Genomic DNA, 16281 nt, shown 5'->3' on the forward strand with positions numbered 1-16281 from the left:
GTGTTACCAGGTTCCTGGAAAAAGACGAAATGGTGTATATATGGGTCTGGGACAGCATGAGGCCCATGCATGTGTGGTTTTGGTGTATGTCTGTGCTAGTGCAGCCAACTCTCTCCTTCTTAAGAATTAGTTCATTTAGCCATCCTTAAATACTGCCCTCCCTTTTTAGAGCCTGCTAAAAAATCACCATATAAATCAGGAGCTGTCAGTCAAAGGCGATATACTGCACGTGAATGTGACAGTTAACCTGCTTTAATTTAAAATAAATGGGACACAGTATATGAAAGTAACCTGCCTTTTGTCTTATGACACCTAATAATAAACCATTGTGTTATTACGTATCCTGGTTAACTGTATATAAAGTAGTTAAAACTAGCTCAACCTCAGCTGGCTACAAAGTAAAACATTGATTAAACACATTAATAAACTAACATGCACCCAGACAAACACACTCTGTTAATAACCTAAGCTACAATGCATTATTTGGAAAAAGGTGTATGCTATAATCCATTCCCGATCATTTATTTTCTATTTGGTGGGAGTCTTCAGACATGTGGGGTTTGATCACTTATATAATATTAGTCGTAATCTATGTACAATAATGGGATTAGCATCTTGAAGTATCCCTGCTCCTCCTGTCCAAACCCTTCAGTGTCTCTCCTGCTGTCTCAGTAGTAATGTAATGGCATTAGGACAATCCTCTGTGCTGCACAAGTTATTTTAGGACTACGCTGTAAAATGCAGACAATGCAATGAAAGTGACAAATAGTGAGAGTGAGCTCTGCTGCTTCCCAAACTGAGATTATACCGTGTACTTGAATAAATGTGCTTGAATAAAAGTTTTCTGGGCTCAATGGGGGCAGCGCTGCGGTCTCAATAACGTGTCCAGGCTAGACTGTTTTGTTTGTGCAAGACAGAGAAACAACCAGGTGGGGGATGAAGCAGAGGCACGGAGCCAAGGTGCAGCAGGAGGAAACAGTATCTTGTTGGAGGGCAAAAGGCTAGAATTTCATGTTCCCAGCTTATTGTCCTCTGTGTTGATGCGCCACTCTGGCGGAGACGTCAGGTGCCTCCTCACCTGCCTCCACACCTGCCTGTGGCACCGCCAGGTCACTTTAGTAGATGACACCCTACTCTCAGCTGTATACCTGAGGAGAGAGCCCAGACCCTGGCTAGGGCCACTGCATGCTGTGTGATGATGTCAGTGCCAGTGTCGTCATGTTTCCACTGGGCACTGTCTGAACAGCCAGCTGTGTAAAATCATGGCCAATAGCGCACATACTGAAACGGAAACTGCGTGCCGGACTGCGGTTGCGTAACGGTCGTGCCAGGCGGGAGGTTGGTAGGTAGGAAAACGTGTTTATCCGCTTGTGAGAAAAAAGGGAGTGAGCGATGTGAAGAGAGATGGAGCAGTTGGAGGGGGCGTACGTCTCCTTACTAGCTGATGGCCAGAGAGCTGCTAGACGCTGCTGAACACAAGCTCTCTGCCTGTCGACCGTTTTCACCTCCACTGCCCCGGCACGTCTGTCCTACGACTAAACCTGGACTACACGTTTCCTCGGGCTAATCACTCCGCATGTCGTAGCACTGGTATCCTGCCGCAGAGGACGCCATCGAGGAGGCGCCGCACAGCCCTGCAGGTACGTCTGTTGGAAACGGATGGACTTGACTTGGGAACAGTAGTGGAGCGGCTGCTATGCGGCGATACTTTGCGCAGTGGTTCATGCCTGTACCTGCGCCGTGGTATGAGCCGCTGGTCCAGGTTACGTTCATGGAACATACCGGGGGACTGGATTGGCGTACTTGAACATTTTCTACCTGTAACGTTGGTTCCCTTTACTTTGTGTGTAGTCAGCGTATGCCCCGTCTCAAGGAGTGCGGGACACAGCGACAGTTTGGCAGAAATGACTCAGATAAGCCATCAGGTATATCTTCCTGCCGAGAGAACGGGGCCATATAAAGTAACGTCGTTACGTGACCAGCGACGAATAACGTCGGCATGTTTAATTTAACATTTTATCGCCCTGAACAGTCCCAAAACCACCCTCTATGGTCCAGTTTATTTATGTTTGGGCAAATCTTAACATTTCTAATATTTACTTATTTTCTACATGAACCACTCACAGCTTGCTTTCTAGGTGACAAATTCTAGATGTGTAATATAGTATCTTAAATAAGGCGTCACCTAAAATGCAAATGAGCCTCTGTTGTTTATTTTTAACTCGAATTTTACGCATGAAGTGGATTCAAAGACCCAATCACTAGAAATGGCTTTAAACTGATCCTGCTGTGACACATTAGTGATTCAAGCTGTTCTATCATTAATTGGAAAGACGAACCAAAACAACAACCTGCTCAGGAAATATAAAAGAAGTGACTGTCCAGGGAGTGGGAATAGATATATCATATACACTCGCATATATGTGCGCTTTAGTGAAACAGCAACAAGTGGAGTACAGTTTCCCCCTTAGGCCGCTGTTGGCAGGTGCGTGTTGTATTTGTGTTTTTACTGTGCACTTGATGTCCAACCTCAGGATAAAGGCACAATAGCACAATGGCTGCGATCTGGATCCACCTGTTCCTGATCCAGAATTTGAAGGAGCAGGGGAGCAGGCAAAAGAGGGAAAGCCCCATCAGTGTGCCTCTAGCTGAGAGCACACACAGAGCTCCTGCAGGAGGATGTAACACAGAGACCCAGAACAGACGACTTGAATTAAAAAGGAAAACAAACTACACACCCAGAACCACTGACAAGAGAAAAAAGACCTATCCACTATAGCTCAAGAGATTTTCTGGCTGCTATAAAGGCTCTATTACAGTATAACATGATCCATGACTGCATGTGTCAGTACTGAGTAGCTTATAAATAACTTAGTTTGTTGACTTATCTTGTTAAAAGGTTATCCCTGGCCCATATTTTGGGTTAGGGACTTTTAAACTGGCAGGATTGTTAAATGTTAGTACCTTCCTCTAAATAGCAGACATGACACATTTTCCTGAAAAGCCAGTGCTGAACTGTCACAGTATGGAAAATAAGCATAATTCAGACATCAGCATATGAGTGAAGCAAATATCCACTAAGCACTCAGCATCATCTGTTCCTATATAAGCTCTATCTCCTATTCCTGTAAACTCTTTAATGGAAATGTTTGTCTGTGCTAAAACAGGCCAGTAAAATGATTATTACATGTTATAAAGTTGGAAATTAGCACTAAGGTCATTTCTGCACCAAATAATACTGTATTTTTCATGCACATACAGTCTGTTTGTAAATGCAGTGATTGCCATACAACACACCACTTAACACAGCAGTGTTTATTGCATCCAGCTGTAACAGTGTGAGGGTTTTGGCTTGGAGTGGATGTGTGGTTAACTCCTCGTAGCTGGCAAACACTTTATGACTCACGATACCTTTAATCTGTTTTCCTGAAATTGCTTTGTGGGTTGACATGGTTTAGCAGCTGTCTCATTCAGTCGCCCAGCTTACAGACTCTCAGGGTGTGTTTCTCAGTGCTAATTTGAACATCAGAGCACACTGAGGTCACAGTTATTCACTGAATATCTGCAGACGTTTCTGTGGTCACTTATCATATGTCAATATTCACAGCCCGTGTTTTAGTGCATTGGACGTGTCTGTGTGTATGTGGTGCAGTCCCAGTGCAGTTGAAGTGCCCCACCCCTGTAGGTTGACCTTTAGCCTTTGATCTGTAGCTCGGATGAAGGCAGAACATCAGTCAAAAATGTTGTGGGGCTCAGCACTTTTGAGCTGGACCACCGCTTCAGCTGGGGATCATCCACAATCCACAATTGGTTTTGGAGCCTCCTCTCACCACGTAGCCTGATCTCACTGTGTGGTCGGTTTTGCCCCATTGGAGGGGGCAGAAGATATTTCACAGGCTTTGGATTGTCTTAAGAACTAATGGACAGCTGAGGCAGAGGTCCTGAGGTTGAGTGACCTCGCCTGGAAAACTTCCTGGAGAATCGATGGTGCATGTTAAGAGCTTGTTTATCTCTTAGGACAGTGTATATCAACCTCATTCATATGGAAGACTTAAATGTCTGTTTTATTACATTATGTCAGTGTGGTAGCTGTAATTGAAATGAGCTAGAAAATACTGTGGGAGCTATTTGCAAACCATATGTTATTTCAAGGTGTGGAATTTTTAACGGTCAAACCAGTGACCTCCCCCAATACCCGCATACCAGTGTTACCACACATACTCCCTCTCCCATTTCTCCTCTCATTTCTCTCACTGTCTCACATACGCACACATTCAAAAACATACACTGCTTCACAGTCTCACCTCTCCCCCTCCAGAACGCAGAACAAACAGCTCATACACGTGTATGGCAAGCTGATGGGCTAGGGGTAATACTTAAGTGAGAAACTGTTGCAGTGCAGAGGTCCATCCAGCTCTGTGCTTGTTTATTTCTTACATTCTCTGTCTTCTTCTCCTTCTCTCTCTGTCCTTCCTCATTAGTCCTCTCTCTTTGCTTTCTGTGTCTGTCTAGCTCTGTCCCTCCACTGCTGTCACTGCAGAAACTCTGTTACTGTACCCCTCTCACCTTGTAATCTGATTCTTATTGTCAGTTTATCTTAAAGTCTCTCTTATTATTTTCTCATGTCTTTCTCATGTTTATTACCATTGTCCATTAACCATATTTTCTACTCTGGTCTTGATTTTGTTAAATCCTGCTCATTAGTGAGCCTCCTTGACACTGAATACCGGAGGTGTACAGTCCACAGTCAAAGTCATGGCCTTGAAATTTCTTTCACTGACTCACACATTCAGATATATCATGATATCCCCAGACAAGGAACTGCCATGAAATATCACACAGAGAGTCACGGTCCCCAGAGGATGAATCCTGACCATGATTTTAATGAAATGCCTCAAAAACTCTTTAGATGGATTTTCATTAGACATTCATGCCCTCCTCAGGATGCACTGATGACTTTTCATCTTAGGACCCTGAGCATGTATTTTTCCCTTGTAGTCACACCAGATAAACAGCCTATTAGCTGCGTCTCTTGTGTTATATATTTGTAGCAGTTCATTACAAACTGTAAACAGATATAAAATGAGCTGAATATGTTGCATTAGTGTTGATAATGAATTCTTGTAGCTGCCAGCAGTGGTGCATTTACAGGCATTCTGCAAAAGCACGTTTAGGCTTTTTCAGCCAGTCAGAGAAATAATTCACAATTTATCCAACTTAGATGTTGGAGTCTGATGTAAAGTCATCTAAATACCTGAGTTTTGGTAGCAATAGCAAAACACTATGTATTTTAGCACCTTAGTTAAAAGATTAAATTAGGTTTCCTACCAAATCTCTTTATTTCATTTGCCAAAACAGTTAAAAGACTAAATTTTAACAGAAAATTATGGAAGTTTTGCACTGCCAGACTGTCGCGACTCAGGGAGAGAGAGTGAAAGAACATTTGCAAGGGAGATGCAAAAACTGACTGCACATCCTACTCCATCTGCCTGGCTCCTTATGTAAGTTAGAACATTATCTAGCTTATATTAATATATTAGTACAGACATGACATCACTATTGTGATGATTAACTGATTAGAAACAGCTGCTGCTACTACTGAGTCATGTGATTGTATAACCAGCAGGCCTATTCCATGGGCAAGGAGTTTATAGTAATCTTCAGATTGTTGCTTGCTGCTGTACTCTTGGATATTATCCAAGGGCATTTCCTGCTTTGGATAAAGAATGTATTGTGCCAGTGAGAGTGACGACTGCTTCACGTTATGCATCAACCCCCCTGAGGGTAAATCAGATACAGAGAGATGTGTCCCTCAGCCCAGACGGACTGGACACGATAAAAATACTTCATGCACCCATCTGCTTTAGTCGCAGAGGGATGTGCTCGGTGTGTTGTGTGCCTGTGTTTTACACATGGTTGGAGGATTATGGGATGCAGTATGTAAGAATGTGCCATGGAGGGCTGACAGGATCTTGGTTATTATTCAAGCCAAACACCAAACCAGCTGATTACACTGCTCTGATCTTTGCAGTGTTTGGTTTGAAAGGAAATTCAACAAACATATTCCAAACCTGAAACTCACACTGTTTAAAGAGCTGCCAGTCTGCCTCCGTTTACTCCATTTGTTTTTGCTTGCTAGTCAAATTATCTAAATCTAGTCAAGAAAAGCATTTTGGGGAACCACTGCTGGGTATGGGGCTGTGTTTGTGTATGTGGACCATGTGGGATAGGATTAATGCTGACACTGTTTCAAATACAGCAGCAGAGAGTTCCCTCCTCTTACCAAAACCTATTTGGCCAAACGCCTTTTGAGACTCATTCTTAACTGCCTAATCTCATATGCATACACATTAACTGACCCACACTGGATTATTTAGAATGAACATAGCACTATGTTTACTAAACACCATTCCTCAAAAGACAAGTTGTGTACTGCTAGAGGCTGCACACCTAGACACCTCAACTGTCTGCCTTATTTCTCCTTGGACCATAACAAACCTCTAAATCCTGAAACATAGTTGCATCATTATACTTGCCCCTTTTTCTCATATATTCTGTCAGGTCCTATCAGCTAGCTACCCCTCCCCTTCCACATCCTCTAAAGGTACAGCCCTCACCACTTCTCTTCGTCTTAATTTTATCACAGATCCCCTCACTTCTTGTCTCCTCCCTTCTCCAGTGTCAGCTTCATTACCATCATTGTACCTCCCCCACCTTCTCCACCCTCCTGTCTCTGCTGTTCCCATCCTTATCATTTTCTCTGTCAGCCTCTTTCTTATCTCCACATTCTTACATCCCCTTCTTCTGTTTCTTATCTCTATATCTCCAGGGCTCTCTTTCAAAGCTCACCTGGGAGCATGCTGTATGACTGTGTTGCAAACACTTTAGTTAAATGGGAGACAAGAGAAAAATGAAGAAAGGGGAAAACCGTGGATTGATCAGAGTTTGGGTTGGCCAGCAGCCAACCACTGTGGTGGCAGGCAAGGTGGTAGTGACATGAAGGAAAATAAACATTAAGACTACTGTGAGTGGGTGGAGATTACTATATACTATTATGTCTATTGCTGTACAGGTTTTACTGTGTTTCTGTACAACTGCTGTGAAACAAACCAGCAGAGGTTCTAAATGCTCTGCACTGGTCCAGATTTGTTCACGTACTGCCCGTATGGTGTGCTCTGTGACTTCCTGCTAGGTGACTGACCCCTTGTGCACACACACACACGTAAACACATGTTTTCCATATACTCATACAAATTAATCACATCTTTACCTGTACTCCTGAGCACAAAATGCCAGCTGTGGTGGGCAGCTGCACTCATTTCTACAGAACTATACGTCACGGCTATGACTGGTCCCTAGGTGAGTCATACGCAGCAGAATGAATTCTCCCATAGGCACTGGTTACTTTCCCTCCTAATGGTTAAGCTGAAATTTCAGTATTATCCTGACTGCTTGCTCCCTGAGGTTATCTATTATCACTGTGAGTCATAGATAGAGACTGGGGTGAATGGGAGGAGGGGCAGGGGGTTATGTAAGTCAGAGGCTGAAATAGTACAAGAAAGTGGGTGTTTTCTGATAAAAGAGTGCATGGTGAAGGGATGCAACTGGCAGCTGTTTAGCTAGATGACTTGTAGGATTGTGTAATCCTTAGGGGCCTATGGGTCTCTACGTGTCACTGGGCTCTCTGAGTGTTACAGCTGTCAGCTCCTGGCTTCCATGACTCAAAGAGACCTAGCAGAAAGGGGAGTAGAGTCCAACATAAAAGTAAAGATGTCAGAGGAGAAGGAAAGTAGTACTCATCCAAAGAACATTTTATGGCAGAGATAGTGTGGAAAAAACATTGCTGTGTCCATCTGCCACTAAATAAAACCATCTGTGACTACTTTGGGCTTTTGCCTTGGTCATTTTGACATTGCAAATTGTTACGTAACTTACAAGCTGAACTCTTGTCTTTGTGTTTGTCAGTGTGCGTCATCATATGTGCCATATATTCTGAAACCATACCTCCTTACCCCACCCTGTGTGTTTGCAGCTCTCATGCTGCTAAAATGCTGTGGGAGTTTGACCTGGCCTCTGAATCACAAGGCTGCACTATGTACTCCTTAAATTACACATTAAGACAAATTCTTACACATTCACATAATTTCATCTGTTACATTTTATTATACTAATTCTGCAATGCTTTATATGTTTGTGGTTCTCTTACTGCATCAAATTTACACAATGCTTGTTTTTCTGTCTACAGTAGCGCAGTGGAAGGATGGTGTGACAGACACAGAGACACACAGAGGGATCAGTCACTGCTCATCATCGGATGCAGATCATGGCTGCCATGTCCTTCCTTTTCCTGGCCTTCCTGCTCTTGCTCCTTTATTCTTCAAATGCCCAGACTATCATCGGCTCCTCCTCCTCCTTCTCACGTCTGGAACTGCCTGTTAATTCTCCACCTCCGTCAACCAAGCAGACTGCTCGATTATGGTCCTCTTTGCCTCCCAGAGGCCGTAGTGATGTACCCATCAGACCTACAGTCCGTGATAGGCTGACAACTATGAATGCTGTCCAACAGGGGCAAAGAATTACCAATCCTACTGCACAGTCCTCTCCTTCTTTTAGATCTGCCCTCTCTACACACAATCTCAATAGTGGGTCAATTTTAACTCAACCAACTGCCTCCAGGCCCAGGACTGACACATCTAGTTTAGCATTCAGCAGGGGTTTTTCAAAGGAAGACACTGCTACAAAAGGTTCAAATCCACATTTGCCCATTGTGCCCTCTACCTCTGTTGCTCTGCCAGCAGGTGATAAACCAGTGGCAGCAGGAAATCCAGAGGAGGGATCAGTCAAAGAGACAGAGGATGGTGATTCACAGGGGTTAGGATCAGGCATTATACCAGCAGTGATGGTTGGGAATGAGGAATCACCTGTTCCTCTGCCAACGGTTGGTGATGAAATGGCACAGTATCTGCCTCAGGCACAGACCGTGGTATCTAAAATTTCAGATTTTAAATCACCACAACTAAATAGTCACACTATGAAACCCCACCTTTTTGCACTAACTACAGCCAGTAAAATTTCAACAACAATGCTGACTGAGACGAGAGCCACTCTGTCCCCTGCAGTCACACAGAGGACAACACCTCGGACTGTAGTACTAACAGGTGAGAAATCGAAGATATTTGAGTGAATGCTTCATGGCAGTGTTGTTTCGGTTGATATCTTTACACCGAGTTGCAAATGTGTTTTGTAGGTGAACGGACTGCAAACACTCCTTCCAGTGGCAAAGTTGCTCCAAAGCAGGACTCAGCTGCAATAACATTACCCCAGGCCGTCACTAGTACCACCGGTTCTACTGATAAACAACCACAGACAGAAGAAGTGCTAATAGGCATTCGAGGCCAGAACAGTACAACCACCTCAAAGACTGGTGTGCTTACTACAGCACAGGAGGTTGGAAGAACAACCTCCAAAGCACCAAATCAACTCAACAGGACAGCACAGCTAGGAAGGAAAACAGCTGGCACAAAAATGACAACATCAGGGACAGGTAAGGGTCAAAGGTCTCAGGTTCTGTAGTTGACTCTTTGTTTTATTTTGTTTAATTTTTTTTTTTTTTTGCTTAATCCTCTGATAACTTAAAACAGAATTATTTGTGTAGCTGGGACTTTTTTACTGGAACAATCTGGAAAGAGCTTCCAAGAAGGGAAAAAGCAGAGACACTTTTCCATGGAAAGTGGGGTGGTAGTTGTGTGGGGTAGACACAACGAAGGAAAGAAAGTATGAGCAGGAGGTAAGGGAGGGTTGACGAGGGGGCGGGTAAAATTGCAGCCAGGCAAATAGATAGACAAGAGGAAAGTAGGTTCTGAAAACGAGACTGTTGGGAATACAGATGAGAGAGTAGATGGGGTGTGTGAAAGAAAGAAAGGTGCAGACATAGAAATGCAGGGAATGGGGAAAGTAATGAAAACCAGATGCACGGAGAAAGGCAAGAGGGGAGGGGAGTTGAGGCAAAATAGGTGGAAAATGAACAAGACGACACATGGGGCACATGAGCCAGTCTCTTTGGCAGCATGAAAACAAGATCTTAATAACTTTAAAACATTCAGGCTTTCCCACTCCATTAACAAATTTCAAGTCTTCAAGTAGGCTTGGTAGGTCAAGTATTAACAGCCTGCATCCATGACAGTGCCCGCTTGTACAGTATTGTCCAAATTTGTATCTGGGTCATTAACATGATTTGAGTTCTTATGAGGTGGGACAGGGTATTTATTATTTTAGTTCATGGCAGCATATGCACATGTAAGCAGTGTGTGTCTCATACAAAAAAAAACTCAAGGGTAGGGTTAAGTTTAAATGTATCCAGCTGTGAAATGTGATCAGCACATCTGGAATCTTGCTCCTGTAGGAAAAAAGTTTGCGAGAAGGAAGTAAAACATACTTTCATACAAATAAAGAAGTGTGTTTGTGATCTGTACGCAGCGCTCACCTATGTCAGAGTGAAAGTGAAATGTGTGTGTGATAGGAGGGATGGAGTAAAAGAGAGAGCCAGAAAGTGGAACACATGTTGGAGTGAGCCATTAGTCAGTGTGTCAGCTTTATGGGTGTCTTCTATAGGGTGAGGACAGACTTAAGCTCCTTCAAGTGGCTGATGGATTGAGAGTTTTACCACTGATCATGTTGTTCCACTATCCATCAAGTTAAATTTGTATGTGTGAAACAATTTCTTATAAATAATCCTACATTCTTCACTTCTAGATTAGAGCTGCTTCTGAGTTCCCTGTCAGTAACTGAGTCATTTTACATGTTTATCGGGTTATCGTTTTTTTTTTTTTTTGCTGTTATCTTTACAGTTGAGTAGCTCACAAAGCACTCAGTGATGAATGGCCCTATGATTATAATGCCACTGCAGAAGGATAAGGTGGAGTGCCTTGAACAAACAGAAGTGTGTGTGAGCATAAGAAAATAAGCGAGAGGCCATGTTGTTGTGGTGGTGTCTCATCAGGTTGTTGTGTTTGAATACATAAATCTCCTTGTTCGTAGATGCATTGTGACACTGTAATGTGTTATGTAACCTAAATGTTCTTGTTAATTACGTAATCTAATCCAATTGAGCCACTCATTTACTCAGTTGTCCAGAGGAGTTTTGTTAAGCATTGTGTCTATTTTTGTATACTATGGCTGCCAATTCAGTTACATTATACTAATAGATACCGAAATAATTATCAAAACCTGATTTCTATTTTGCTTTCACTCTGTATGCTGAATTGCTGTGTCTTGTTCTTGCATTACATGCACAGTTGTGTGTGTGTTTCTTTTCTGTATACTGAATGTGTAATCCGTATATTTCTACTTGCACAAAGGAACATTGTTTTAGGTCTTTCATACTAGGTCATGTTTTGGGATACGATATTGTGGCTGATGAGTAGCAACACATTAATCTCACATTCATAGAGATAACATCCATCCATCATCTATACCTGCTTATTCCTTAACCAGGGTCCCAGGGATCTGCTGGAGCCTATCCCAGCTCTCTTTGGGTGAAAGGCAGGGGTCCACCCTGGACAGGTCACCAGTCCATCACAGGGCCACATAGAGACAAACAACCTCACACACTCACACTCACTCCTATGGGCAATTTAGAATCACCAATCAACCTGACATACATGTTTTTGGACTGTGGGAGGAAACTGGAGTATCCAGAGTAAACCCACACAAGCACAGGGAGAACTCCACACTGAAAAGGCCGGGTAGCAAACCCACAACCTTCTTGCTGGGAGGCAACAGTGCTAACCACTCATCCAGCCCCTAGAGATAACATATAAAAGAAAATTATGCAAATGTAATACGATTTTAAAAGTTGATGTTATTGAGAAATTGGCTAATTTGATTAGACATTTGACATCAAGTTACTATGAAGGAGTTACAGACAGTCCTGTGGCTCATTTTGGCACATAGCGTTAATGATGAGCTACTCCCCTCTAGTGGCTCTGAAGAGTATTTCATTTACCACTATTACTCTTGTAGCATTGCTTGATATTTTAATTAACTTAATTCATTTTTTAAAAAGCTAAATTAGGAGTATTGATCATAATACAAAATAATATTTTATTTGTTATTTAACATTTTACTTCATATATTTAAAAATTAATAAAAGTCTTTTTCTCTTTTTCTAGGCACTTCTTCATTCTTTACCACTGCTGTTGTACCTGCCATCCAAACAGGGCTTGGCACCACATATCACACTGGCATTGTTCAGAGGAACCGCTCTAGTCTCCTGGAACATCCTCATCAAGCTCCCTACTCCACTTCTAACCCAACCCCGTCTCCCAGTTCTAATTCCTCTCCTAATGGCACACTTCTCTACTGGGGTGACCTGAGCCGGACACTGGCTTTTGCCTGGGAGTTGCATGTCTATGGCTCAGCGAGTCTCTTCCTCCTCCTGTTTGCTGGAGCTGCTCTTGGACTCACCCTGTCCCCTGGCACAAATTGTTCTTTTCGGGGGGCTCTTGCACTCGCCAATGGTTTATTGTTTTTATCTGGAGGTCTTAGGGCAGTTTTCTTCCTAATGGACCCCTATGGAACAAAGAAATTCCTCCCTCGCCCTGCTGTCACAGCTCTCTACAACCTACCTCTGCACCTTCTTGTGTGGGCACAGGCTGCACTGGCACTACTGGCCTTGAGGGTGGTGGGAGTAAGTGTACTACCTTCAACTATGGAGCGTCCTCCTCTGGTGGCTGTGTTGGCTGTGTTACAGTGTACCCTGCTGCTGGCAGCTGATTTGCTTTCCCCAGCCCTATCTCCTGTGGTACCTGTCACTCTGCAGGTTCTGTCCCTCTGCTGGGGCCTGGCTCTCTGTCTGGGCTTCCTCTGCTATGTGTTTCCACGTATACGCTGCCCTCCCATTTCCCACCCTGGAATCCCAGAAGAGGCCAGGAGGACAACTTGGGCAGGAAGCAGAAGGATAGGTGTGATTCTGGGAAGAGTGTTGGCTGTTTGTGCAGTTTTGGGGGCACTGTGCTGTGGGCTGCATGTTCATGCCACCATGTGGCTTTATGGACTGCTAGGTGACTGGATGCGCTTCAACTGGGGATGGTGGCTGGTTCATTTCTGGGCCCGGCTCCTAGAACTGGCCTGGGGGTTCTCCCTCCTACTCCTGGGTTCTTGGGTGTTCTGGAGGCTTCATGGTTATCGAGGAAGGGAGGAGGGTGGATCAGATGGTAGAGCAGCAGGAGACCTGCCGTCCCCTGGCCAATCTGTAGGCTCCACTCAAAGACATACCTGCTGGTCCAAGATAGTGCAGAGCCTGAGAGGGAAGCCTTGTAGAAAGTCTGAGAGTAATGGGGTGGGAGCAGCAGGAGGACCAGGAGAGGTGCCTAACAACTGGGCTGGCCAGGAGCGTTCTGGAGCTGACATCAGTAAAAGTCTGATAAGGAACCAGAACCATGAGCAGGTCACTGCCCAGTCACGCTGTGTCAAAGACAGCAACAGGGGACGAAACCATAGGGGTCATTCTGCAGAACGGGGCATATCTGATGGTTCTGCAGGCTCCCTGCTGAGACTACAGGCACTGGGTCGGCCTCCACAGCACTCAGTGAGCAGCAGCCTGGATCACGATCGAGACACTTCCCTGTCTCTGTATGAGTTTGATCTGCGGCCTCCCTCTCCCATTGACCTGACCCGCAGCATTGATGAGGCTCTGAACAGGGAACACCTGCTTGGAGGAGGCAGCTTGTTTCATCCATTAAGCCAAACTTTACAGTCCCCCTCCCCAGGCTCTGGGGTCAGCCCGGGGCCCTGGCTTCGCAGGAACAGTGATCCTCAGCTGCTTTCTGAGAGCAGTGACGCCCCGACAGAGTCTTCCATGCCACTGGGGGGAAGCATACTCAGCAGTGTCCCGAGCAGGCAGGTGACTGCTCCCCCCACACCTTCACATCAGGGTCATAGGTGGGCTGGGAATGGGGTTGGAAGTGTCCCCTCATCTGTGTCCTGCCCAGTGTCACTTCGTCCCACCAGAACATCAACAGGGCATCTCGGTGAGGATGGAGTGGACGACACACGGCCATTCATCACCCCAGACTCAGATAGGGTGAGGGGAAGGGCTGGGAGGCCGCTGGGGTCACGGAGTTACCTGGAGGTTAGCCGACATGACGACTCTGCCAGTGTCAGCAGTGAAATTATTGACCTATGAACGATTTATGAACATGAGGACCAGTGATCATTTATCAAGCACACCCATTTAACAAATACTGTTCCTAGCCAATACTTCAAAAAATGTTTGAAAACTGTGTTAATTGAAATAAAAAAGAATTATTTTTAAAAGAGGGAATATATAGAAGAAAAAAGGTTCTGGGTGATGAACTTATGAACTTAAGGGTTTAACAATTGTGTATGTAGAACAGATGTGGTTCCCTGGGGGTAAAACTGGGAGAGACAGCACAGGTAAACAACACAGCACCCTCTCCATCTGTTTCTCAAACACACATTATCTCCTGCTTTTTCTTGTCCTGTTTTTCTCTGGAACACAAATACCTGCGTAACCCTGGTATAACTTTGACTACGATGGGACCATACAGACATTTCATCAAATCCTAAAAATGGCAAGGAAGTATGCCTGCTTCAGCAAGTCCTCAGCTTGTGACTAATATGATCTTTGTGATGGTCAAAAAAATCAAGAAAATAAGTTTAGACCATGACTTCTGTCTGAAAATATACTTACCACCACTGAGTGTGAAACTTTGAGGTGTAAAGTGTCTGCAGGTCCCATTTCTATTGTTTGTGTGAAAATGTGTTTGCATATAAACGATCATGAATTTCATTGCTTTCATTAAGTTTGTGTTGTTTGCCATGTTTTAATTCACTTTGTGATGTAAATATGTGCCATACATAACCTTGGCTGGTTTCATGGTATTTTAAAAGGTTCTGTAAACCCGTTCTTCAGGTTAACTTTCTATATCTTCTTACCAGAATCATAGTGCTGCTGCTGTTGTTATCGTTTAGTCTGCCTGCTGTTTGTTAATGTGAAGCTGGATACATAAAGAGTCAGGCAGTAAACAACAGCCAGAAACATGCAGACCTAAAGACTTAAATTCAAGCTTTCAACTGTAACTGGTCAATGCATTTCATCCTGTCATTTTGTTGTAGAAAATCACTTGTTCAGTTATTAATGATGTACAGTTGAAGCCTCTGACTGCATTTTTACAGACTTCAAGTAAATATTAAATATAACCAGGATATTGTCAGTTGCAATGAATCAATACAAACTATTTGACCTCTTAATTGAACAAATGCTACTCAGCTTTTTAGTGCTGCAACACACAAGACTGGCTTAGCATGAACCTCAAAGCTCTTATTCTAGACCTCTATTCTAGACTCAATAATAGAGCACTTGACTGAATACTAGACTGCGGTATTTTACTATTCAAGAGAAACAATGGCATTCAAAGATATGTTTAAGCGACAATGTAAATACTGTTATTTTTGATGTTCATGAATAAAAGTGTATTTGAAACATAGTTGTAGTTGTTACTGTGAAGGACAATCTGAAGTGGCACTGCTTATGTGTGTGAGCTGTGTAGGCAGCTTTGCTTTTTTGACATCAGATTGTTGTCTGTTTAGGACATGCAGAGCTGTGACAGTTGATACTTGACTGATGATATTATGACAAGGACTTTCTGGCTACGTTTAGGTGGTTTTAGAACAAACGGCCAGGATCTGCAGGATTTTGATTTCTACTTCTGATTTTTTGGTCATTAAATGACGGCGATCCTGAAAATAGCCCAGTGGCTCCTTTCTAATTCATACACTTGAAAATTTTGTTCCAGAATGACATACATAAAAACTGGGACTTTCTCTCAAGGATTGATTGGTGTCTTGGAATGCTAGATGGAATATATAATGATAAACTGATAGTTTTCCAAATTGGGTAAACTTAACTTCAGAATAAACCTTAATTTATGCCTGTGTTCCTGTTGAGAGCCAGTCCTGACTTGTTTACCTGAGGCTGATGTTCAGTACCTCCCAGTGATATGAGAAGTTTGACCTGTTTAGTATTTACAGTACAATGGCCTTGTGTTGTCTACATTCCAGTGAACGTGTAAGATTTCACTGTATCAGTACTTGCTGTTACCCCTTTTACTGCAACACCTGTTATGATGTCTCCTCCATAAAGCAGTGTGTGCCATACAAAATATAGGCTGTTAGTCACAGTGCATAAATACAGTGTTAGTTTTGTTTGGTTATTTTACTAATTGAACTTTTATTCTTGTATTTCTTGCTGCATTTTTT

General features: G+C 43.5%; 1 protein-coding gene across 1 annotated transcript; it reads left to right on the forward strand.

The window, feature by feature from the left end:
• The first annotated feature begins 1394 nt into the window (after positions 1-1394).
• On the forward strand, positions 1395-16257 carry LOC113146274 (proline-rich transmembrane protein 3). The gene is made up of 4 exons (XM_026333661.2): positions 1395-1640; positions 8246-9158; positions 9248-9544; positions 12171-16257. The coding sequence occupies exons 2-4, from the start codon at positions 8315-8317 to the stop codon at positions 14183-14185; spliced, it is 3156 nt and encodes a 1051-aa protein (XP_026189446.1). The 5' UTR covers positions 1395-1640; positions 8246-8314; the 3' UTR covers positions 14186-16257.
• Positions 16258-16281: the final 24 nt, after the last annotated feature.

Source organism: Mastacembelus armatus, chromosome 7 (genome assembly GCF_900324485.2).
Source record: "Mastacembelus armatus chromosome 7, fMasArm1.2, whole genome shotgun sequence".
Taxonomy (NCBI): domain Eukaryota; kingdom Metazoa; phylum Chordata; class Actinopteri; order Synbranchiformes; family Mastacembelidae; genus Mastacembelus; species Mastacembelus armatus.

Bases quoted from the DNA above. Each gene is read 5' to 3' on its own strand.
- LOC113146274 (XM_026333661.2), top strand. From the start codon at position 8,315: ATGCAGATCATGGCTGCCATGTCCTTCCTTTTCCTGGCCTTCCTGCTC. The intron at 9,159-9,247 runs GTGAGAAATCGA...TGTGTTTTGTAG, and splicing joins TCGGACTGTAGTACTAACAG to GTGAACGGACTGCAAACACT. The intron at 9,545-12,170 runs GTAAGGGTCAAA...CTCTTTTTCTAG, and splicing joins AATGACAACATCAGGGACAG to GCACTTCTTCATTCTTTACC.